Below are 27027 nucleotides of genomic sequence, written 5' to 3'. Positions count from 1 at the left end.
CAAATTCATGAATAAGGATTGCATCACGCATCTAAATGTAGTGGTGTATTATCTCACAGGGTTTCTTTTTTCCCTTCACAAAGAAGCAGCAACAGTAATGGCACATCTCCTACTGTATATCTCCCAGTCTTAATATTCAATAGTTGTTTTTTTTTATACTTTCACACTGTTAAGCCCAGTTAATCAAGGTTCTACTGTATAGTAGTAACAAATTTATGAAAAAAAATCAGCTATATACAGGGTGATTATAATTTAAGTTTTGATTCCAAAACTATACAATAAGTACTGATCAGAATGAATTGAAAATTTGCATGGATACTCCTGAAGCAATGGAAGTTTCTTTTGCAAAAGGGGAAAAAAGTACAAGTAGTGCAAAATGTGCCTTGGCTAGCAGTATAATCTATTTTGTGTAACCACATCATTTCAGTACTTCCACAGCATCAGTGTGTGGATAGAACTTCTATCAAGATGCACATTGCAATACCAGCAAAGCTGTTGCTGAAAACCCATTTTGACAGGATGCACCTTAACCTTTTAACTTCTGGCTGTGGGTGTAGCTCAAAATGTTGTAAACAGTGGTCAGATTGCAAACTTTGGTGAATTGCAATCACCAGCAAATTCCCTATATGTTAGAAGTTCCTCAGGAATATTTACCGGGGAGGTGGGGGGGGGGGGGTTTGGTTTAATAAAGCTGAATTGCAAGCACATCCACATCATGACCATGGCATACTCCAATTCTGTTGTTGAACAACAATTTTTGTGCTTTCAACCTCAGGTTGGACAACATATTTAACATTTCTTAAGTAAGTTGTAGTTATTTGTTCAATTACTTCGTTTTTTGTGATGTTTCCATGAATTATGAAATCGTGAAATACTACAATTAAGGTATCATTCTGCCATGACTGGCTATCGTTTCCATTCTGCGAGCGAATTTCCCACATGTTGGATGATGTCATTAATTTTACATTTTTAAGTATTTTTTCCCCTTTACCAAATAAAATTGCATTTTTTCAGGAATATTCATGTCAATTTTCAAGTCATTTTGACAATCATTCTTTTTTTTAGTGTTTTGAAATCAGAACCTTAGTTATAATCATCCTGTAAATTGTAAGTCATTGCTAATTAATCTGCATTACTTATGCTTCATTAAATACATTATACTCACCTAATTTTTATTACTTTTTGCAAAATAGCTTCTTAATTGAGTATACTGAAAATAACTGGAGAAAAACCTTTATATACTATATGATTAATAATAACATTGAAAGAATTTTCAAACACATAGTAATCCATTGAGTTAAGCAAAAAAAGTTGGTTTTTGTTAAAATGTAAGAAATATTTATTGATTAATTAATATGGTAATAGTGTTAATTGCATTAATAACCATTTTATTTTAGTTAATTATTAGAAGTTTGAATGATTTTTCAGAAATTTCATTGTCTTTAATGTTAATACTATTTAAAACCAAAAAAACCGGTTTAAACCAAAAAAAAATGTTTTTTTTACCAACCCTGCATCTATCATATTCACCAATACGAAATTGCAATTACATATAATAAGAAGCAAATAAGCTAAATTTAATATGATTTATCATATTTATACCATGGGCATCATGCACACTAATTTTCTTTTGGTATTTATGCATAATCACCAGCAACAGTGATAAATTGAAGGAAACTTACCAAAAACTTACTTACTTAGATTAAACTTACCAAAATGGAAGACGATTATACATAATAGTCTAATTAATCACATTTATCGTAACGTATAAATTGATGAACACCGTCTGTATTACGAGGAGAAATGTTAAGTATTAAAAAACAGATTTTGTTACATTAGTAAAAAGGGAAAAAAATTGTTTCGCCTACATAAAATATTAGAATCCACTTCAAGATATTACAAGCAATAAAAAAAGATTTTTTTTACGGATTGAACACATTTCTTCTTTATAAAAGGATATTATATCCACAACAACAACACGTGGATCATAAAAATTGTTTGCCATTATTTTTTATATCAAAACATTTCAAGCAGAACTTCCGATATATATATCTCCGGATTAATTTTTTCAAATGTTCTGCATAACACGTGTAGAATTTTCTGAGCTTTGGCATAGAATCTCTCGCTCGCATACACTCTATTTACAATTAGAAGCTATAATTTATAAATATTTAATGGACGTTATTTTTGTCTTCTTCATGAATCACATCGCTTGAAAAAGTACAACAGAAAAACATTAACAGGATCATTTGGCCAATTCTTCGTTTACAAACTTCATAAGTCTTTCCATGGACACCTCATTACCTTCTACATCATTGTGACCCGCTCCTTCGATAAACAAAGGTTCGACAGAATGCTTGCATTTCTTATATATTGCCTCGCCATGTGCCGAGCTTATTATCAGATCATCTGTGCCATGAATCACGAGTAACGGAGACGATATATTCTGAACTTTATCTATGCTGTAAGACAAAAAAAGGAAAAATCGAATTAAAATTCAAGAAACTAGAAAAAGTTTTGTACTAGTCAGTTATGAATACCATTAGTGCATTTTTACAAATTTACATGATTTGTAGCAGTGTTTTTTAACTGCTGGTCAACAGACCACTTCTGGATGAAACTGGTTTGTTTGCCAGCAACTTCACTCGCCAGAGAACAGCTACTAAACTTGCCCAGTACATTTGAGCTTTTACCAGACACTGAGGCCTTGCCTTGATGTGGAAGTAATTACGGAGGGTAACCAAATATAGGCTATACTGTGCAATTGGAAGAAAAGTTATTGGAGCAAACGGACGTCATTGATACGATTTCATTTTACTCAACGTTTTTCTTAACACCAACTGTTGGCATCGAGCTATCATAACTTGAGAATAAAAACCTTTCTTTCAAACCATGGACAACTTCTGTCTTATTGCCATGGAATAATTTACCAAATGAGTAGTGCTGGAAACAGGATCAACAAGTATCTGGGTTTTTTGGGGGTTTACGATACTGAAACATGAAGAAAGCAAGTTATATATGCTGCAGCTTACATAAATACAGTAAAACCTCCTCCAATGGCCACATTTTGTTGGAACGAATGTGTCCCAGACATAACATTACAGGTAACCTCTTAACAACTATTACAACATGTAGAAAAAAAACATGCATCATATCCCTATGAGAAAAAAAATTTTCAAGATGATTTTCATGGGCGACCTTCTCCCGAACCCTACGAGGGAAAAAGATTATGTATATTCTTTCTTTTTCTAGGAATACTACATGGGTATATTGACGGAAATGGATGGGGAAGAAGGTTACTTAAGTGATCTATTGTTGTGCCCCGCAGGCCACTTAAGCAATCCTTAAAAGCACTGTAAGTCAGTTAGTGAAATGATCTGAAAATGTGCTGCAGACGACTTAATTGAAATAGGAATGTACCGCAGGTAAATTAAGTGATTTGTAACAGTGCCCCAAGTAACTTAAGGTAAATGTGCTGTGGGTCACCGAGGTGATCTGAGAATGTGCCGCTCATCTCATTCTTATAATCAGGTATGGGATTGTAAGTCACATTTGGCCAGAGCATCATGGGTTGAGCATGTATAGTCTAATTCATTGTGGGTGGGAAAAATTATTTGGGCTTGCTTGGGGTAGACCATCTTATGATGAAAGACGTCTCCCCCCCCCCCCTGTTAATACGACAGATACGGAAAACTGAGTGAGGAGATATCAATGTTGCAGGAAAGGAAATTTCATCTCTGCCCTCATGAGGATGCGAACCCCAGTCTCTCATTTGCCAGACGAATGCTCTACCAACTAAGCTATGAAGACAGAATCCCTCCTCCTTGAAGCATATGTTTATGCTGAATGGCATGTAGCAATTATGCAATGGCATGTAGCAACATTCTGCTAAAGCTCGTAGATGACATAAAGGCCACCAGATGGCTGTGTATGACGAAAGACATCACTCTCCCTTGTTAATATCACAGATACGGAAAACTGGCTGAGTGAGGAGATATAGATGTTTTCAGGAAAGAAAAATCCTGAAACATTGATATCTCCTCACTCAGCCAGTTTTCCGTATTTGCCGCATTAGACTGTCTTGGTTCATATCAATTTTTCTCGCCAAGTTATTTCTGTTGCGATATATCTCACCACTGCAAGCCTAAATTTTAAGATGCCAAAATAGCGGTATAGGTCGACTAATCAATCCCTATAATCATATTTATTTTAACTTATACAATATTACTTGGCCAAAGCCTGTACAAGGGAATGCGGTGGTGAAATTTGAAAGATTAGATGATTGATGTTGCAAATAAAATCAGACTGTTATACAATCAATTATGTTTGATGGGAGGTTGTTCCAATTGGTTATTGTTCGAAAGAAACTAAATTTTAAACAGTCTGTGGATGCAAAGATGGGTTTCGATTTTCAGGAATAACTAATTCCATTCGGAAAGTGTGAAGGTTGGGTTAAAATATTGGAGGTGCCAATATGAGAAAGGATTTTGAAAGGAAGGTTAATCGAGAGAGATGTCTACAGGTGGAAGCTTAGTTCAATAATGGAGGCAAAGGATGACCAGCAGTTTAAAATGAAACACAGACAGATTTATTTTGAATGGATTCTAATTTGCCTATATTGGAGAGATTGTGGGTCGCAGATTTCACAGGCATTTAAGAGAATACTTGAAGAATAAGGTCTGGAAGCAGATGTCTAAAATGATAGGTGGATTTTTGAGGTTTTTGGACACTTATGAAAGACATAATTGGCATGGAGGTTCCAATGGAAGTCGGCAGAAATAATTACACCCAGATATGTATGCTATTTATAATGAGAAACCTCTGTGATTATAGAGTTGTTCATAGAGCAAAAGGAATCAAGGGAAAGTGTTTTGCGAGTAAGCTTCATAAAAACTATTCCTAAGGAGTTTAGGGGTTAATTGCAATGCAAAACACCATTCCAATATAATATTAAGCTTATGTTGAAGAGATGCTTGGTCGGATTCGTTGCTCCCTGTTTGGTAGACGAGACAATCGTCTGCAAAGAGTCTGATATGGCAATTGATGGAATTGGGGAGATTGTTTATATAAATTGAAAATAATGAGAGATACTTTTTCTCAGCCCAAGATATCAAGGAATCATATTTTTAGGATACTATGCTGAGATGAACTCAGAGAGAAAAGTCATCTGGTTTCTGCTGGGACTCGAACCCAGGCAAAAATGATACTGCCCGCTACTGTTAAGAAAATGCTGAGTAAAAATGAACTAGTACTGACAACAGCGTTTCATGTATAGAACTTTCCAATTGACAACGGCTACAAAAAATCATATCAGGTACATGCTGTGCCATGTTTACTAATCTAATAACAGTGAAAAGTCATATGTAACAATATAATTCTTTGGTCCCGATGCACTTTTCATTGTGCTGATTATATTCCGTCTATAACTATTGCATGCGCTAACATAGAACACCCATGCAGTGAACTAAATTTTTGATTCAATAATTCTATTTCATTCATAGTTAGAAAGTTAATAGTTCACAAATCCCCGAACTGACTGCATAGCACATAAATCAAACATGCTCAACCTATGGCCCCCCCCCCCCCAAACCTAATTTTGTAAAAATGTGAGCTAAGGAAAAAATTTCCAAATCACTTGAGTGTCCCACGGCACATGATTACTTTAATCGTCCACAGCATATTTACAGATCATTCAAGTGACTTGGGACTCTGTTCCAGTTCGCTTATATAGCCAAGGCACATTTACAGACCACAAGTGACCTACCTGCGACACATTTACCGATCATTTAAATGGCCCACAGCACATTCCCTTTTAATCACATAAATGATCTGCAGGACATTTACAGATCACTTGAGTGGCTCCTGGAACATTTTCATTTCAACTAAGTGGTCTGCGGTACATTTCTTGATAATTAAAATAGCCAGTGACGAGTTTACAGATATCTTAAGTGACCTGAGATGCTGTTCTACTTCACTTAACTCTTTAACCCTTCGATGGGCAGCGCCGTATATATCCGCTCAAAAATGTTGTGGCGAATCTGGGCAGCGCCGTATATATCCGGCCGACCTGATCAGTTGCCTTCCCCTACTTTCTTTGTGTAAATCTGTCGCCCCTGCAGTTGACGAGCTCCTCCTCCAGTATTCAGAAGAGATCATGACATTGTAGGACGCTCTATACAGCTACACAATACAGAAAGCACACGGTAACAATGCTATTATCCCTTGCATTGTAATTGCTATCTTGAGGTGCAAAGGGTTGTAGGGAAAGAGAATTCTTGAAGATGTTTCTGTGGTCTGAAGTATTTTTTTTTTCAGTTCAAAAATAGAGTATCGCTTTTTTTCCCTTTCACTCAGTTATTTCTTCTATATTTGATTTTTTTTTTATTTTTGAAACTTTCGGATGATGATTAGTTTAGAAATGGATATGATACAGAATTTATGTTTCAAAATAACTATGAACGTTAAACTAACACCTCTTGAGCTGAATTTTTTTTCGTAGTAAAGAAAGAACCCCCCCACCCCTTCACCCTCTCATCATAAACTGACTTATTTTCCGCTAAACTATGCTATATAAAATTATCCGTGGTCAACTATGATACTGTAACTAAGCCATCCATCCTATATCTCTAACATAATATAAACCGTCCCCAAAAATTAAATCCTATTTCTGCATCTTCTGACTATCTATAGTCGAATGGAAAAACTCTCTCCCCTCAACTATCATTGATCACAGTCTGTCACAATCAAACACATTCTTTTGTATCGGTCTCGACAAACAATATTGTATGAGTAAATGTAAGGAATTTCGCAATTTCAGCATTTCTTTATTTTTTCAACTACAATCTCTCGTTATTATCTATGCATATCATTTCCTCAATAAACTCAGTCTATAAATCGAGTTTATTACACTGCTGATGTATTCCAAAAACATAGAAATTTTAGTATCCATTACACATCTTTCACGTTCTTTGCGAGCATCGAACTTGAATATTACCATAATTATTTTAAACTTCTGGAACTTTAGGTCGTACATTGCAGTCAGTTCCGTGAAGTTTTTGAAGTGACACTTTCCCAAGCCTGCACAATCTTCCAATCCTAACTTATCACATTCCTGAGTTAACGCAAATGGGAAGGTCTAACCACCCCGATGAGCCAGTATAATAGTGTTATTTTGCAGGAAAAAAATACCCCCCCCCCAAGGAAATATTAAATTGTGAAACGCACTTCTCTCCCTCTGAGAAAATCCTGCCTACGCCCATGATCACATTCATCTCTTTGGCGTAGTCTTGTCTGTTATTTCTGTGATTGATAAATGTCAATATTGTGTTCAGAAAAGTGCTCTTGTAGCGAAACTTCGTGGATCACAGAATGCCCACTTACATGGGTTGTGATATACGATGCAGTTCATTGGAAAATTCTGTCGCTCTCAAAATAATAACATTTTGAAAGTACGATGAAACTTTTTGAAACGGCCGTTCGGTATTCCGAAAAAAAAGACCGTTTGTGAAGTTGATCACCGAATAGAAGTTGGGCGATGGTAGAAAGAAGAATAAGGTGGAAAGCGTGTGGTGTGTCAAAATTTCGGATTTCATTGTCACCAAAGAAAAAATCTCATGCTCAATATATTTTACAATGCCCAAGAAACAGGTGCATATACTTTGGGCAGAGCATTGGATACCAGATTATCCGATCAATTCTTGAATCTGTATTATCAGAGATCTGTTTTTTCCTCGTAGTGAGTGCTACACTCAATGAAAAGGAAAAGCCTTGTGTTCGTTCTTTCCTCGCATTATTTTATCCTCTCACTGTTTTTATACTATATGTCTGCGTGCTAAAAAGTAAAGAAAGCTCCCACAAAAACTTTCACGTCCTGTTTCTATTCAGTAAAGATCATTGGTGATCTGTCGTATTTATCCTGGGCCATGGGCGAAAATTTTTTAACTGTCTTATCAGCTAGGATCAATTGTATAGCATTAGCTTTTGTCATCTTATTTACAATTTTTTTTAACCTGATAATGTCACAACTGAATAGGAAATTCGATTGAGCTGGAAAGGTATTTATACTGATGTCCGAAGATTATGAGGTTATACAAAGAGAACTATATAAGGTGTTAATGCATTCAAATAAAACGAAGAAAAACTTGGTTTTTTTTCTTCAACTCTTACGGCCTAAGTTTGAAAGAAAAAACAGCTTGACAAATGTGACGGGACCACGGATCAGTCTGGATTAGGGAGTTAACTCAATTTTTTTGGAAGAGACTCTCTGAACACTCCCTCTTTTCAATCCCACCAGTGTCTCTTTTTACCCCCTCCCCAAAGGTAGGTTTTGCGGACGCCCATGGAAGAAAGCAAGCAGTTCATTCAAAATAAATTGGTTGCATTGACCAGAGCTGATCATAACTGAACGAGGCAGAACTAAATTCTAGGAAGAGGAAGAATTTCAAGAAAAAGACAAGAATTTCTCATTTGGTACCCGTGAAGTTATCTGTATCCGCCCATTAGTATAAGCCTCTTATCATCGTGGCTTGTTATAGCCAACACCAGAGGTAAACACAAATAAGCATTTGGTTGTTTCAAACAATGCTTGTCTCGTGATCTCACACATTCCTACTTTCCCACCTATTTCCTTTCTCCTCGCTCTTCTTTTCTACTTTTTGAGCCATGTGTGTTTCACAATGGTTTTTGATGATTCTGTATAACATTCATACTATTTGACAGGCGAGTAAAAGCAAACCCCCCCATAAGTACAATAATACTGGCTCTATTGAGTGAAGATGAATTCGATGAGAGAAGTTAATATCAAGTTCGGAGAACGATTGCTCGTTTTCATCAGTTTCATCCGAATCTTAGGATGAACTCCAGAGTGTAAGAGACTAGTGCAGTCGTGTTGTATTGAAAATTCCACCACCACCTCGAGTACGCCATTTTAGTGGGAACCCAGGCATATAGGTCCCACTATACAACGTTTCAAATTCATTCAACTAGTTAAACCTTTTTTTTTTTTTTATGAACCAGTTATTGAAAACATAGTAACGTAGATCAATGACTTTGCTACAGAATATATTCAACAACATAATGTGGCACCAAAATCAAAGCGCGTTGGTGCGACACGAACAATCCACAAAAAAATTCCAAGTTTCCAAGTGCTATATTCACAGAGATATTCAAATTCGAAAAGTGGAGGCAATTTGGGGAAGAACAGAGTTAAAAGCGTGTAAAACTGTTTTCCCGCATTTAACGCTGTTCTTTTCCGAAATCTCCTCCGTTTTTCGAATTCGAATACCTCTGTGAATATAGCATTTAGAAACCATGGAATTTTTTTGTTGGGCATCGGGACAGACAGGACAACAACTTTCTAATTGAAAGCACGGAGGACGGTATAAAAATTTAATTTTTTTTTATTTTGCTACACACTGTATTTTCATTCTCAAAACTAGTACAGGGGAATTTTTGAACGCCTGCTGAGCGTTTTTTAAATTGAAATCATACCTCTACGACGGACGGTTGACGAGATAAGGGCAGAGCTAGTACTAACAGACAGGACCGTAACTAGAATTTTTGCCGCCCGGAGCCAACATTATTTTGCCACCGCCACAACTTTAAAATTCGATATACTTTTTTTAAAGGTGCTCTTGTTACCACCTAAAACTACCTCCCCCTAAATTTTGCCGCCCGGGCAGTTCACTCCCCCACCCGTCTAGTTCCGGTCCTGCTTACAGGACACCTAGTATAAAGAGTTGATGAAAACTAACTTGTATATTGAAAATAATTGGGGCAGCTTAAGACAAACATTTCACGAAACTTTGTCGAAGACAAAATTATCCACGAAAAAATTATTTCATTTGTATGGTAACTAATCAACTGTTAATTATTAATATTTTTTTTTCAAAACATTTTACGGAAGTTTAAATATAGCGTACATATATGAATATTCGTATCATCGCATACTGAATACCAACAGATAAATTAATAGACTGACATTTATCCAGTAAACATTGAATGTCCACGATGTGTGTCACGCAATAGAAATTGATTTTATATTGAGTATTCACGAAACTTGCGATTCAATCCCCGTAAATTCCGGTAAGGATGTATAAGCCACATCTAGAAAGGAAAAAAGAAAAGTTTTCGTGGAAAAATATTGTCGTCGAAGCCTCAAGTAAGACGCGCATAATTTTCGTCAAAGAATTTAAAAAAAAATGATTAAAATTCTTCGTACGTTTCCACTTACGTTCTTTGATTTCTTTATTAATTTTTTTTACCATTACTTGATTAAAAAAAATAAATTAGTAAACATTGAGCGTTTTTCAGAAGTGAAAATTTATAGAATTTATTGGAATTCTCGAAGTTTTCATTATTTTCAATCGAATACTCTGTTGTAAATGAAAAAACGTTGACGCTCGAGATTTTCATGTAATAATAATTATTTATGATTATCTTTCAATTAAAATAATGATCTATTTGCATGAATCCAAAAAATAGAAAGAAATTGGTGAAAATGAAAATTTCTCATTTTTCTCCAAGAAATCGGGGAAAAATGATTTCCTAGGTTTCATAAACATTTAAACACTCAGTGAGGCCATTGTGGCTAACCTACAATAGGTCTATTCATGTTGTTGAGGTATTGTTGCGATGGGAGGATCCCCAATTACCGAAAATCCGGCTACCTGCTGGTGAGAATGGGGGAAAGCATCGTCTTTCCTGAACAGGCTCTGCCCATTTTCGAAGGATTTATCTGAATATGCGTAACTGTCGAAGGGTTAACGCCCAGATAGAAAACCTGGGAGGGTCCGTGAAAATACCAAGTTTTTTGTGTTCGAAGTGGACTCGTCCAAATTTCGGCCACTTTCCCTCTCCCCACGAGTTTCTATTCATGCCACCCTTTGCATTGACGTTCACCCCTTCATTTCAATGGATTTTCGGGACATAATTTATCTACTGAAAACACCCCTTTCCTCACAGTATTATCTCTTTGTAAAATGCATTGAGTACCCTTAGTTCATTCTCAAGGAACATTCTAGTACATCAGCTTTTAAAATCCCATTGATAGGGCGTTGCAGTTGTCTTTCCCGTTCCCGCCTCTGACAAGAGCTTTCATCTTCTTCCCCGTTGGTGACAAAAGCCCAACGAAACATACCCATACCCCCTAGCTGGGCCGACTTGAGGCGGTTATGGGCATTAACCTACTCGGCCGACTTCGGGCGATCTGGGCATTATAGAGTTAAATAGCAATCCAAAGCATCCTGCGGCACATTTACATATCACTTAAACAGCCCACAACGTTTTCAAATCGATGAAGTGACCTGCACTCTCCAAAAGGTGAAGCATCCTTGGCATACATAATGTAATAAAAGGTATGTTTAGTATCTCATCTTCCCATAAATTCATCCGTTTGTGAAGTTATTTATCTCAAACTCCAGTCTGTATTTGTATTTTTTTTACAATGTTTCTCTATTTTATAATATATTCAAATCTTATCCGTTTCTAGAATGAATTAGACCATTTTCCATAGAAACTTATAGGAAAATCATATTTTGACTAACGATTTGTTCCAGAATCAAGTTTGTTAGCCGAAATATTACTGTATTTATAAGGGTGGAGACCAAGTGGGTAATGGAGACAAATTCAAGGAATGAGAAACGGCAAAAATCAGGCTAAAATGGGAAAAGGGCCGAAAAATTCACATAGCCTACCGGTGGTAAAACCATAAACACGTCTCTGGGTTTTACGATATGTTTCTCTATAGTCCTTTGAATATTATATAGGCATTTCATTACATTTAGATTCCTACGAATATTTTTATCATAAATAAAAGCCACCTTGTTATAATCAAAATAATAATTTCTCACAAATTCAGGTCCAGCATGGCTGCCCTTGTTATGCACCTTGTAACAGGTGCAATATAAAGCTAGAGTATCAGGACCTGTTTCTCACATGAGCAAATGGGACATGCCCAGAGCCCACAAATTTTCAGAGCTCTAAAACTGATTGCCTTTTGTATTACAGGCACAAGACCTTCTCCCCTTGTGTCTGCCTAACAATACTATGTATAACGGGTCTTGAAAATCCATATTTGTCTAGGGCCTGAACTTATGAGAAACTACCTGCCCCAAAGCAGAATGTTTTGCGATGTTCTGCAACGAGCCCTCAACTGACTGAAAATGTTCTGCGGTAAAAATTCGCATATACATCATAGTGTTTTTCTACACTATTCTTAAAATTCTTCCAGATTGTTCTGCAACAGCACTGGTTGTTCTGCAACGTACGTTGCACATTTCGGCACATTCTGCTTTGGGGACTACCTGTAGAACAAGACTGGACAAATCCTAGGTGGCTGGTCACTACGACAACTAGAAAATTTGTATACTGGTGCCTAAAATTTCCTAAACGTGTTTGCATCTTTTGATGAAGTTATAAGTAAACATTTAGGATAATTTTCCTTGAGCAAAATACTATGTTTGGCTCCTAAGAAATTGGGCTGGCGGCTAAATATTTTTGATTTGTCAAAGTAGTAGTGACACCTTCATAATGGACAATCCCCGTTGGCAGATACTTTTAACAAATGTGAAACAGGACCTCAATATATTTTGCCATTGAATTGATGCTCCCATTAGTGAACAAAAATGCCAGTCCCACATGTGCGTTATTCAGGTTCCACTATCATATTCTAAAAAAAAAAAGACCCAACGTGATCAAGTTTACCTCGTGAAGGTATCGAAACACCACGTCCTCCTCGTATCTGGGAAAGCCACCCGCAGACCAGACATCAAGGGTGCGACGAGGACAACCCCGGCCACTTCATTCTTCGAAGCGAGATCAACAGTCGGGACAGTACCTATACTCTGCCCATACAGGATGACGTCTTTCGGCCCGACCCCGTACCTAGACTGCAGGGCCTTCCAGGCAGTCTCAATGTCCACATACAGGTTCTTCTCCGAGGGCTTGCCCTCGCTCTGGCCGTACCCGGAGTAATCGTATCCCAGCACATTGCAGTTCAGGGCGTTGGACAAGTGCACAATTATGGGTAGGATTATACCGAGGTCGCAGGCATTGCCATGGCTGTACAGCAGGGTCCTCTTCGTGCTGGTGAGGCCGTTGCACTTGACATATGCGCAGGATATGTGGTGGCCTCGGGACGTACTGGCGTTGAAGACCTCTACACGGTTCTTGTCCAGGGACCACAGGTCAGGGCCCCTCCAACCTTTGAACCGGATCCTCAGATTGGATGAGGAGTCCACGGACTCGAAGAAGTAAGTCGGTTCCGGAGGGTGGAAAGCCAGCTTAGATATCACCCTTCCCGGACATGGCGGACAGCAGAACAGCCAGCAGAAAGCTTTGACGGAACGCTCTCGCAGCAGCGACATCTTTTATTGTATACGATGATTTTAGAAACTTGATAGCGGAGGGACCGTCGATACGAGCTTAGATACTTCGCACCGACATGTTCGCTTAGAAAACAACGAAGTACATATGGGCGGGTGGATTTGAAATGTACGGAAACGAGCAGACGGTAAACAAAAGGGGGGGGGGCAGTGACCACGGACGTCTTCGCCTAGAAAACAACAAAGTACATATGGACGGGCGAGTAGACTCCTTTGAAATGTATCCGAACGAGCAGACGATAAACAAAAGGGAAAGTAATTCAAAAGGCTTAGACCGAAAATTTAAATTATACAGTTGAAACAAGCAGACGCGCTCATTTTTGCAGACGGGAGAGGAAGGAAAATGCCAAAAAAACACGACACTTCGATCTCCCTCTAAAGCGATAAGCAAAACAAAAGACTGCTGGTGATGAAATTATATATTACAAAAAAAAAAAAAAATTGGCCTTTGAATCGGCTGTTATGGATTATTATTATTCGGATTCAAAATCTGATCAGCGCTGCCGTCAAGTAAATAGTGGTCAAGACTAGAAGTATTTTTCTGGTGTATAAATCATATCGTTCTATAACTGTCCTAACCATATGACCCCATTTTACGGGACATTCTTCAATGCTTTCCAATATTTCTCTTGCCGTTCCCTTTTTTTAAGGTTCTGAAAATATTGTCTTACACTTTCATAGCATAACTAAAAGGGGGGGGGGGGGAGAACTGCGATGTCAGGTCCAGGGCTGAAACTAGGAACCGAAACATTTTTCACAAAGGCGCAGGTGGAAAGTGTTGGATTTGTTTGTGTTAATTTGGATTTGTGTCTTTCATGAGTCATCATATTGGTTACCTTGTCTATGGTTTGTATGTCCCTCAAAGAATGAAGAAATGTCACGCGATCAAAAAAGCCTTATTGTGGGAATGCTTCTACTGTACCCCACCCCCTTTCGATTCTATTAGATCTATGCAACGTCTGAGTTTGAGTGCCCTCTACAGTGGCGGATTAAAGTCGGTCGAGGCCCCGGGTGCAAAAGAAAATATTGAGCCCCTTAAATTAGAAAAAAGTGTGAAGTTTGGGTTTTCGGGACCCTTCAAAAGTCGGGGCGCGTGCCCGGTGCACCCGCCGTTAAATCTTCCTCTGGCCCTCTATCTCGCACAAAAGAAAAACAAATAAAATTACATTGTTGCTAGAAAAATTCTCCACTTGCGTAGATGTTCGAACATATCTTCAATTATATGCGCAATTAAATGGTTGGTAAACAATTTTGAATCGAGCCGCGAGAGGGCGCTTTCTCTGGAGTGGATGAAACGAACCCGTCATTCAGCTGCTATCCGTCGCCGATGTGACGCCTGTATTGAAGCTGGTGCTCGCTTATTTGAGCATTTGTTGTGAAGTTCTCGATAACAAAGATTCTTTATTGTTCATTATTCGTCTTCACTGTTTTCTTCATTTTCACTACGTAGGTGCCCTCTCGGGGCTGACGAGTCCTACCACTCCTTACAGTTCTGACCATCAGATTAGTTAGACCCCCCCCCCCCCGTATAAGTTCTTCCCCGGGATCGAGCCCGTGAACCTGATGGTAGCCTCCATGGTGGTAGATGAGCATCTTACCACTGCACCTCCTTCATGTGATACTGGTGCTGTCATCTTTCCTCGACATTTTTAATTGAAAATGTCAAGTTTCCATGAAAATGGATTTCCATGCTGTGTTGAAGGTCTGCAAGACGACTAAGGGCCGTATTCACCGACAGGGTTTAAGCTATAGTCACAATTTTTTGATAAGAGATCGACACGGATTGGTTAAATTCAGGGTTTTAACCAATCTATGTTGGTCTCTTATCCAAAAATTGTAACTACAGGTTTAAACCATGTCGGTGAATACCGCCCTAATTAATGTGGATCTGAACAACTGTCCCGGCTAACAATGAAGTGTATTGGTGGAGTAGCCATTATACAAACTACGAAAAGGAGGGCGACTGACAAAAGTACTTAAATACAAAATCCTAGCTAGCACACAGGGATTAGAAGCGGGAGCCGTGTCCCCATTTTCTACGCCACTGTTACAATCACTGGTGCAGCTCCAGTGATGTCGGTCGTCCACTGGAAGCTACTACGGTCGATAAGATGACGTGAAACAGTCGCGTGTTTGCGTAAAACCACTAGAGTAGTCTTGTGCACACACGTGACCTTTTTTACACTCTTTAGTAGCTTCCAGTGGACGACAGGACTAAAACGTCTCCAGTTATTGTCACTGTGGAACAGCTGTCGTATGGTCCGCCACTTGGCGATTATTTGGCGCCACACATGTCTGATGGCCCTACGAAGAGTCGCCAAGGCCGTCAGACACTAGGACGCCGAAAAAAAACATCAGCGTGCAAAACGTAATAGAAACCACCAAGCATAAAAATAGAGAAAAATATCAGGTAAAAAAAATTACACCTGGCCCTTTTTTTTAATAATAAAAAGATCGGGGCATAAATATTCTATGCATTAAAACTAAAACCCGGACCCTTTTTTTTAAATAAACGGATCCGGGCATGTTGAATAAATAAATAAATATTCTATGCATTAAAACTAAAACCCGGACCCTTTTTTTTAAATAAACGGATCCGGGCATGTTGAATAAGTAAATATTTATGCATTAAAATTAAAACCCGGACCCTTTTCTTTAAGTAAACGGATCCGGGCATGAAAAATTCTTTAGGTTCATTTTAAATAATAAACCGATAAAACAGAAGGCATGGCAATGGGTGAATAACTAATAAATACAACGAAATAATAAAATGGTATGATACAACCTGAGCAGTAGATAATCCAAATAACTAGAGCTACAGAAGGGAGGAATAATAATGAGGGAGAGAGAGAGACGCGCTGGGAATGGAACAACGGCTGCTTAGAAAATTTTTTCTGGTACAATGGTCCCCTTTTTTCTCATAAATAAGTCTAAGCTGCCACCCATGCCATAAGAAAATGTGATTGTCTTCATGTATGGACACAGCCTCTCGATTTAAAAATCTTTAAATTTTGATCTTGAGAAAGAAGCCAGGTGATTTTTCTGAGGCCCTACCAGGCAAATTTTCGAAAATTTAAACTGGTTCTTATTTTTGTGAGCCACTGCCCTCCCCCACATCCTACAGAAGTTCCCCTAGGCTTTGACCTTTGATGGTCCCCCTGTCAGATGTTTCACGGGCCCCTATGTGTGAATTTATTGCATGAAAAAAACAAAAAATAATTGTTCCAGACTGTGGCCCCTTCAAAAACATTATCTAATTTTTGATCGTGTTGGGGAAGGGGAATGAGCTTCCCTTGCTCTCCCTTCATGCGTGCGTTAGAATGCACGCTCATGAAATTTATTCATTTGCGACTTAATCAATGAATAAACTCACCCTTTGGATCGATGAAAATGCACGCTCTTCATATTCTTCATTTTGTCCATGATTTTTAATAATATAATAGGAAAAAATGTGGAAAACACGAGCATGACGAGACGAAAAAATGGCGAACAATCTGCAATAGAAGCAGAATGCAATTTTTAAGCCACTTTGCCAATTTTAGACGCCAATTTTCAAGCAACCTCGTACCTATGCTAACTTTATTGTTTAAGTGCTCCTACGTCACGCGTGAAATCACGCCCATTCGCGCTTGCGCTTTAAGCATTCCTTCGTGGTCCCTACCGGCTAAGCTGCTTAGAATTTTTGAAAAAACGCGGTGAACAAAAGAAAAATCCTGTTTGTTGAAGCCAGCGCCATCTAGTATCACCCAACGAAACCGGAAAAGTGTTAAAAAATACGGCAACCCAGAGAAGCATTTGACGGTCTTGGCGACTTATCGCGAGAAAAAAGTCGCCAAAGTCGTGGCGGACCATACTGCATCTGTTCCGTCACTGTATTTTGAAAACCGAGCTGGCTGTCGAGATATCGAATCATGAGAGCGCAGAGCCCGCCTGGGGGCCTATAATGAAGACGGAGAAGAAGCCCAAGAAGAAGGTGCTAGAATACTATGTTAATGGACAAACAATTGATTTATTTATTTTTGTTTTTGGTAACTGGAAACACATTATTAGTCAAGTATTTAGTTTCAGAATTTTGGCAACAGTACAAAAATCACGGCTGCTCAAGTCTGAACAGCAACAGATGTTGTCTCTCATTTTAAGTGTTTAAATCTCTATTAAATATGTGTCTTTGTTCAGTTGAATATTCTGGTTTTAATTACTAACCAGTAATATAAGGTACACCATTAGTAAGAAGGATATATCAACAGATCCAAAATAATAAGAGAAGGATCGGACGGGGGGGGGGGCCCATAGAGATCAAAGATCAGTTGGCCGGTATAACAGTCTGTTGTCAAGCCTGAAACAGAACCGAAAGCCTAGACCAGTGGTTCTCAACCTTTTTGGAGCTTTTTCTGGTATATAATTTCTATCGCGGAGTCCTGTATGCCAATTTTCTATTTGTTCATCAAATTACTGATTTATTTATATTATTTAAAAATATTTATAATTTTTTTTTTTTCGAATTTACTGGGTTTTTTCCTCTCGAGTGGCCGCGGAACCCCTTCGGAGTGCACATGGCGCCCCAAGGGTTCCGCGGAGCACCGGTTGAGAACCACTGGACTAGATGATTAATTCTGCGAGAGCAGGGCCCACCTGGATGGATGGGGGGGGGGGTCTCCAACTAACATGAAGAAGCGGACCATGAAGACCATGGCAGACCACAGAGACCAAAGACCCACTGACATGCTGAAAAGCCAGACGGCACGCCTGAAACTGAGCTGTCAGTCAAGACGGCTAGCTCTGCGAGTAGAGGGGCCCAACTAGGGGCTCTAGACGGCGAAAAAGACCGTGAAGAAGGGCACTTGGAGCTTGCATATACCAAAGGCCCAGTGACCAGCACTTCGGCCAGCCATCAAAGCCAAATGAACTCAGAGATCAATAAAGCGAAAATATGTGAGTGCAGGGTCCGCTTGGGGGACGTCAACGTGGACAGAGAGAAGGACTACGAGGATGGGGCCAAGGGGGCTTGCAGAGACCAATGAACCATTGGCCGACATATCAGACGACCGGGAACTACGAAAAGGCAGCAAGGGTTCAACCGAGCAATATAGGCTCACCTGGGAGCCCACCACCTAGAGACCCATTGGCTGGACTCAGGGGTGGCAAGGGCTAAACCGAGCACTGGGGGCTCATCTGGAAGCCCACCACCCATAGATTCATTGGCTACACTTTAAAAATCTTACACGTGGGAGGGCAAGAGTTGCGCCGTATAGATGACTGACGCGAGGTAGCTGTGTGTATTATGTGTTATTTGTATACTTTTCATATAATCGTTTTCGCTGCCCCACCCAGGGGTTTCTCTTTGCAAGAGATCTGGGGGGGAGCAGGGGATTCGGGGAGGGACACTCACACTTCCGGCACTATATGCCTATAGCGATAGGCCGGAGTTGTAAATCAATGAATGTGAATGTATTTGACACAAGAATAAGGAATGATTACTAATGAAATTAACATGGCATGAACTGACATGTAACACACAAACACGACACACGTGTGCCGTAGAGCAAAATTCATATTTTATTTTCGGTGATCTCCTGATTTGTACAACCTGTTGAATTCCTCGGCTGTGATTGGTCGACGGATATTAGGTAGCGTATTTTTTTTTTTGTGTTTACTTGAGCATGTCGATATCCTCGAACAGGAATTGCTGGAGCCGTTTCTTGTACTCTTCGTTCTGCTGGATGTCATCGTGTCCCGCTCCGTGAACCCAGAGCGGTTCAGCCGGATTGACGCACCTAGCGTGCAGGGCTGCGCCGTGCGACACGTTTATCACGGTGTCGTCCGTACCATGGACTATCAGAATTGGCGACAGGATTCCAGGCATCACTGCGAGGCTGGAAAATAGCCAAACAGCCAATCAGTAATGTAAATACGCGTTACCTGTATAAGTTACTTAGTATCACTCAAGTTGCCTGTATAATGGAATGTAATAATCAACAGCACAAAAAGCTTCATCGGGGAGAAGGGAGGATTGGCTTTGCGTGCGGGCAAAGTAGGTGTTCAAAAGGCCCTGTCGTCTATGATTAGGGGTCAAAAATGTTCAGTTAGCGTATATACATACTGTATAACCTTAAAATTAAGACCCACACGTTATAGGAAGAAGACTCTAGGCAAGTTCATAGCGTTAGCCATACATGCTCAACCTATGGCCTGCTGGTCAAATGTGGCCGTCTGAGTCATCTGATGTGGCCTATGTCCTCACACCTAATTTTGTAAAATTGAACTAAGGGGTACTCAAGTGACCTCGTGGTACAGTTCCGCATCACTTGAGATGCTCACGCAACAGTTCCAGATCATTTGAGTGGCCCCCAGCACATTATCAGATCACCTTAAGTTAACTGTGGTGCTGTTTTTAAACCACTTGAGTGCCGCGCGGAACAGTTACAGAGTATTCAAGTGATCCGCGGCGCATTAACAGGCCACTTAGGTGACCCGTGGCCCATTTACAGTCCGCTAAATTGACCCGTGGCACATTTACAAATCACATAATTGAATTATGAGCTGTTCCGGAGTTGTAAAGTGGCCCGCGGCAGACTCGCAGACTGCTAAAGTGACATGCTAAGTGGCACATTTCTAGGTTACGTAGTTTATCTAAGAGTGATTCCGGATCACTTAAGTGACCAGCGACACATTCTAACTTCACTTAAGGCCCATTATCAGATCACTTGAGTGATCTACAATAAGTGATGTGGAACTGCATCGTAGATGCAGAATGCAAGGGTGCTCAACCTTTCGGAGAGTGCGGACCACTTCATTGATTTGAAAATGTGTTGCCGGCCACTTAAGTGATCTGCGAATGTGCCACGGGTTACTTAAGTGATTTGTAAATGTGCCGAAGTCTGCTCCAGTGATCTAGAACTGTGCCGTGGAGCCACTCAAGTGATGTGAAACTACGAACTATTTACAGAGGGCCTGTTACTCGTATGGGCAAATGGGTCACGTGCCTGGGTTTCATAAATTTTCAGCACCCCCCCCCCCCCTCCCAATTTCACTTCGTTTTGTATTTTGGGCACAGCCCACATGCCCCTTTTGTCTTGCGTACGCCTCTGCCTGAAAGGAGACTACAGACGGGCTCCAAAACTTCATATTTTTCCAGGGGTCCAAATGTATGAGGAACAGGCACTGTATTTACAGATCACTTAACCCCTTTACGATCAGGGACGTAATATTGCGCCCAAATGGCAATGGAATAAATTCAATTCGTCTTAAAGTTTCTTCAACCTCTTTTTTTTCTCATCACGCTTCCCTCGTTTCCCCACCGCTATCGTGATATCTCAGAGATAACGACCAACTGAAACAACGATGGTGGCGGTCCTTCTCAGCTTACCTCCTCCCACACACACACACACACAATGTATCTTTCTCAGAATTAATTCTTCTGTGTGCTGTTCCTTCCCTACCCTTACTTCCCCCCACCCTTCCCTTTCTTCCTTTTTTTTAACCTGGAACAAGGCTACCACATTTACTGCCTATACGTCTGATAAAGATCATTCAAAGTAATCGTCAACAGCTTGATCGCGAAGGGGTTAAGTGATCCACGGAATATTCCCAGATCACTTTAGAGAGCCATGGCATATTTACAGATAGCTTGTGTGATCCGCGACATATTCACATATAAATTAAGTGATATGTTGCACATTTCCAGAGCACTTAAAGGGCTCGTGGTGCAGCTCCAGGTCTCTGAAATTACACGTGGCACAGTTTCAAATTATTCATGTGGCCCACGGCAAATTCGCAGATCACTTAAGTGGCCTGAGACACACTTTAAAACCAATGAAGTCGCACGCATTCTTTGCTTAACATTGTGTTTTTAAATACCAGGGCTGTCTTGATAGCATCATGGGCCCCCGGGTAAATGGAAACTTTTAAACCCCCCCAGTCAGAGAAAAACCTGTCCACCACACATTTTACATACTCTCAAAAACTAACTAGATATCATCATCATCATGAGGTCCCCCGGGTCCCATGCCTTACGTCGGCAGTGCCCTTCCCCCAAGTCAAAGTAGCCACTTTCCAATCCCTCTGGCTACACATTCACCAAAGCCATATGGCGCTGGTGCTTCATTGCAGGATTGTGGTGGTAGGACAAACACTGGAAGCAAATACAGGGTGTTTTAAAAAGAATCATCCGTTTTAAAAAAATCATAACTATTCAAGCTTTTAATCCGTTTTGATCGAATAAAAGAAGGAAATCTCTCGAGTTTCACGCAGCTGCCGACAGGTAGCACTAATGCTCTTCATTCGGCCGCCACTTCAGTGTTTGTCAATATTGGATTTTTACCACAGTTAAAAAAATATTCGGATGACTTCATTTTCCAGCAGGACGGGGCCCCACCACACTGGAGCTCGGACGTTCGAGAATTTTTGAACAATATAGCTTCCCTAAACGATGGATCGGCAGTACGGGACCTGACCATTCAGTTAAACATCACTGGCCTCCAAGATCGCCAGACCTCACAATGCGTGATTTCTTCTTGTGGGGGTTTATAAGAGACTATGTTTATGTGCCTCCCCTTCTAGCTACATTAGGTGAAGTGAAGATACGCATAACAGCAGCCGTGGAAGCAAACATGCTCGCAAAAGCGTGGGATGAATTTGACTACTGTATAGACAGACATATACCGTGCATCCCAAGGTGGACATATTGAGCACCTTTGAATTGGTTTGTAAAAACTTTATGATTAGCCATGTTTTAATATAAAATTAATCTTAAGTGTCTATGTTCAATATTTTTCGTAATATACGCATTTCAAATCGGGTGATTCTTTTCGAAACACCCTGTATTTGCGGATGTCTGTTGTTCTAGGTTGGACACGAGTGTGGACCTAGCTTTACGTACATTTTCAAAGAAGAGCATGAAACGATTGTATTAATGCCATCTTGTGTAGGGGGGGGGGAATTCGGACTCACTTGTTCATGGTATCAGACGGGCATCCGCTTTTGCACAGAATTCTCTTGGACGACGCCAAAGGGGCGACCAGGACGATACCGGCGAACCTGATCCTGTTGGCGAGGTGTATGGTCGGAACGCTGCCGATGCTGTACCCGATGAGGATGACGCGTTCCGGCTCGAGCTTCTTGCGCATCGCGATGTTCGTCCAGGCGGCCTCGATGTCAAGGCAGATGCTCTTGTCCGTCGCCTTACCGCTGGAGCGCCCGTAACCGGAATAGTCGTAGGAGTACACCTCGCAGTTGGTCTCCCTGGACAGGTCCACCAGAGACTTGTGCACCGTGCCGATGTCCTCTTTGTTGCCGTGGCTGTAGATGATGGAGTACTTGGCGTTGTCCCTGTCGTCGCAGCAGTCGATGTCGATGACTGCGACCCTCGTGTTGCGCTTGGTCTTCGTGTACCAGACGTTCTGCTCCTTGACCTCGTTCATGCCACTGTCGTCGACCTTCCTGGACAGGACGAGCTCGTATTTCCTGTAATCGGCATCCGGGCACAGGTCGTACGACGGCTCCGGTGGCATGAACGCCAGCTTGGAAGTCGTGCTGCTCGTCGACGGAGGGCAGCAGCAGTAGCTCATGAGCTCGCGGAATGTCACGTCGCGGTTGGCGATTCGAGGCATCGGATCACTCAGTCATGGAATCACTCACTCACTAATACGGGATCGGAGGGTAAAAAACGGAGATTTAGAAATATATAAATTTCGCGGTGAGGGAGATGGGCCTAAAATGACGATGGAGACGGGATTGCTGTCGCTGCGTGTGTACTATCCGCGTTCTAGCTAATGGAAATGCAGTCGAACAATTTGTCTGTGTATGTGTGTAGTTGCTGATTCCAATTTCAATTTCACGGCCAATCGTCTTTTCATCAGCTACATTTTTTTCTCTCTTGGTTAAATATCTGCACAATGCCAGTGACATCCGTTGCCAAGTCTTAAGAATAATCGAACTGATTTCTTCTGTCACGCATCCAGAGATTGGCAAATCGAAAAAATATTTAGGCTCCAGCCCGATTTCTTAGAGATCAAGCGCGGTAGTTTGCTCAAGAAAAAATAATGTTTTCTTTACTTTTCCCATGCTAAAAGATGTAGCGCATACATGCTCAACTCATGGCCCTCGGGGTCATCCGATGTGACCCGCGACCTCCATAATTTTGTAAAAATGAACTAAGCGGCACATTCAGATCACTTGAGTGAACCTCGGCATACATTCCTAGATCACTTACTTATCCGCGGCCTACTTCAAGATCACTTAAATGACCCGCGACACAGTTCCAAAGCACTTAAGCGGCCCGCAGTGCTCTTCGGCATTGCTTAAGTTGAACGCGGCAAGTTCTCAGGTCACTTAAGTGGCCTACAGCACATTTGCAGACTCTTTTGGTCACTAACTGACCTAGCTCCTCACTCTCTAGGCCACTTCTTCAATCACACCTCGGTCTCTTGCGCGGACCAGAGGAAAGCGATCGTCCCTCCCAAGAGCCAAAATATGAAGGAAAAATTCTGGTGTGTGTGTGTGATAGTGGCAGCTGATGGTGTCTGTCTCGGCTTCATTCGCAGGTGATAATATCAGCCTCCACTCAATTCGAAGCTGAATATGTCTGCCTCAGGTCCATCCGGAGCTGGAGAAATCTGCCTCGGCTTTATTCGCAGCTAAAGATTTCTGCCTCTACTCCATTCGAAGCTGAAGATGTTTGCCTTCACTTCATTTGAAGTTGATGTTGTTGATCGATTCCATTAGCAGCTAAAGATAACTGCCTCCGCTACATTAGCAGCTGGAGGTGTCTCCCTTGGCTCCATTCGCAGCTGAAGATATCTCCCATTAAAAAGTCTCACCACAGAGAGTAACGGGCCTACAAAGATAAATTATTCAATCATTAAACTTCACTCACAGTTAGAAAAACTGGTGGCAGATGGCAGCACTACACATAACAAGCATTACACAGAAACAAACTTCACGTCAGGTTCCACTACACGTACACGCACATTCCCGCACGTACCAATTCGTTAGAGGTTTCGCAGAGGAATATGGACGAGGTGCATGTGTGGTTTAGTAGTAGTAGCTGAAGATAACTGCCTCCGCTCCATTCGCATCTGGAGATATCCACCTCTACCCTTTGGGTTCCCCAAATTATTATTTTTTATTATTCTAAATTTATTTATTTCGTTATTATTATTTTTTCCCATAATTTTCCTTCATCAATTTAATTTTCTTTCATTAATTAATTAATTTTCTTTCATTAATTAATTAATTTTCTTTCATTAATTAATTAATTTTCTTTCATTAATTAATTAATTTCCATAAATTATATCTTTTATTAAATCTGAAAATTGTCTTGATAATTCCGAAGTTATTTTTTTTTCATTTATTTTAAATTTTCATTAATTATGAAATTATTTCTTTCAAAAATTCTTAATTTTTTTTCAAAAGCAATGAGTTATCACTTTTGAAAATTCTGTGAAATTACTCTCAATATTATTCTCAATAATTCTGAAAGTGTTTTTTCGCATTTCTGTAAATTCTATATTTATGCATACCTTTTGGATGCGTAGTTTGGCCCCTCGAAATATGTAGCCTACTATATGAAATCATATAGGTCTCAAATGCCCAGCATTACTATTGGAACTGGAAAGTATCTCACAGTTTAAGATTTCAGTAGCCAGCGCTCTTCAACGGGGTTTTTTTTTTTTCCAATTTAATCGTTTTTCTAGGTATGAAGTAGTAATTTTCTAAAAATGGTCGGCGGGACTTGAGTGACCTGAAGTGCCGCTTAGTTCATTTGTACAAAATTATTATGGAGGTCGCGGGTCACATCAGATGATCCCGGGGGCCCACGAGCTGTGCATGCATGTTGCAATACGGCTTCACATTTAGCCGTATAACTCAGCATTTCCAATAATTTGAGGTTTAATAATTGAGCTTGAAAGTTTCATTGACTTCATCGATGGCACCATACGGTGCCGACGACCGCCGACAAATTAATGACGGGCGTTCCGCAATACACTCAGTATAGTACAGTATATGCCGACGCCCACGATTGCGGAAGCAGCAGCAGCAGCAGAAAATAATGATCAAAGAATTTGTCTGGAAAATTTGATATCAGTCCGCTCTTGAGAGAATAATTAACCTTTAACTTGGACCACACGCGAGTATAATGTTTCTTGCTAACGAGACTTGATAGATGGCGTATCGTGTTTTACATAAATTCTATGTAATGGACCTTTTTGGAAAACTTTACCCTTGTAGCAAACACAGTGTGTATTTCCACTGATTACAAACTTGAAGATTGATGGATCGGAAGAATAATACCCTTCGAATGGTCTCGTGATTGATCTCTGAACAGTTTTCAGATCATGTTGTTACTGTTGTTACTATAATTTCCAGGATGCCTTGTCCATCCTCATCGAAGTAATGAAACGTCTCAGGTTGTTCCTGTATCAAGATGAATGACAGTCACGGCAAGGCGCATTCTGATGACATTGCGTACGAAATAATGAATCATATGGTCTCCAGGAATAATTCTTTAGACTACTGTGACATTTTTTTTGCTTTTTTTTTAAAACTTTTTTCAGCATGTAGCAAGCCGTTATACCGTGTGCGGGAAATTCATTCACCGAAATTAAAATTAATCGACAAAGTAACACAGCCAGAGTGAGTGGATGATCAGGTGCGTGAGCAAGTGAGTGAATGAGCGATTGATTGATCAAGTGAGTCAGGGAGTAAGTGAGTGAGCAAGTGAGTTAATGTGTCACTCACTCACTCGGCCGAAAAGAGTTTTTTTAAACTCTTCCCTGTCTTTAATGAAAATGACCGTAAATTGTTTTTTTATAACGATCTGAAAGGGATGAGGTCTCAAACAAACGGACTCATTTACTCACTTGATCACTCATAATGTCACTCATTCACTCATACGGTCACTCATGCTGTCCCTCATACGGTTTAGCACTCGATCACTCATACTTACGACAATACTTTATTAGTGAGAAATGTGGAATGTAGAGAAAAGGGGGGAAAAATTACCTAGAAGCCAAGTGGCCCTCACTGGCAATCACAAATTACAATTTGGTAGGAATCATGTAAGCATGTAAATAAATAAATAAGAAGATAAAGAAATCAACACAAACACACCAACGCGTGAACAGCAAAGAAAAACAAAACTAAACACAGGTGACAGGTCATGGTGGCCGCAGGCATGTTGTGGTAATATTCCGATTGTAGAAAAAAAAGGAAAAATTCATTTTAAAATGTAAAGAAGGCCCAAATGTAGTAAAGGGGAGGAAGTTATAGCAGGGAAATTTATCCTAAGAAACTCTTCAATATTGTTTATTAAAAACAGGTAGCATTTTAATTTTTTAAGGCTAATAATAAAGTATTATTGTTAAGGAGTTGATTAGGCAAAGAGTTATAGAATTTAGGGGCAAGATATTAAAAATGTTTCTTGCCAATCGTTTTATACACTGCTGGCCACCGTAAATGCAACACCCTGAAGGAAGCATGCAAATAATATGAAATTTACAACATGCATTAGCGGAGGTGAGATATGCAAATGATTAGAATTTCAGCGCAGACGCACATCACGCGCGCCTGTGGCGCCACTTCAAAGCGCTATTTAAGGCTTGGAGATTTGGACGATTTGAAGTACGGCAATTGTGTTTTTCTTGTG

The 27027-nt window shown here is 40.2% G+C and overlaps 2 protein-coding genes across 2 annotated transcripts; both read right to left on the bottom strand.

Moving 5' to 3' along the window:
- Positions 1-1127: 1127 nt before the first annotated feature.
- LOC149071816 (alpha/beta hydrolase domain-containing protein 17C-like) lies at positions 1128-13807 on the bottom strand. The gene is made up of 2 exons (XM_089247798.1): positions 12703-13807; positions 1128-2462 (listed from the first exon to the last, which is right to left on the bottom strand). The coding sequence occupies exons 1-2, from the start codon at positions 13362-13364 to the stop codon at positions 2246-2248; spliced, it is 879 nt and encodes a 292-aa protein (XP_089103924.1). The 5' UTR covers positions 13365-13807; the 3' UTR covers positions 1128-2245.
- Positions 13808-19032: 5225 nt separating this feature from the next.
- On the bottom strand, positions 19033-22990 carry LOC149071815 (alpha/beta hydrolase domain-containing protein 17B-like). Its single transcript, XM_089248017.1, has 2 exons — positions 22332-22990; positions 19033-19255 (listed from the first exon to the last, which is right to left on the bottom strand). Exons 1-2 carry the CDS (start codon positions 22988-22990, stop codon positions 19033-19035), a joined length of 882 nt encoding a protein of 293 aa, XP_089104143.1.
- Positions 22991-27027: the final 4037 nt, after the last annotated feature.

This window comes from Pholcus phalangioides, unplaced genomic scaffold (genome assembly GCF_987345545.1).
Source record: "Pholcus phalangioides strain wild (caught in Gottingen) unplaced genomic scaffold, Ppha-v1.0 ptg000018l_1, whole genome shotgun sequence".
Classification (NCBI taxonomy): domain Eukaryota; kingdom Metazoa; phylum Arthropoda; class Arachnida; order Araneae; family Pholcidae; genus Pholcus; species Pholcus phalangioides.
This window is presented reverse-complemented; position numbering and strand designations above follow the sequence as displayed.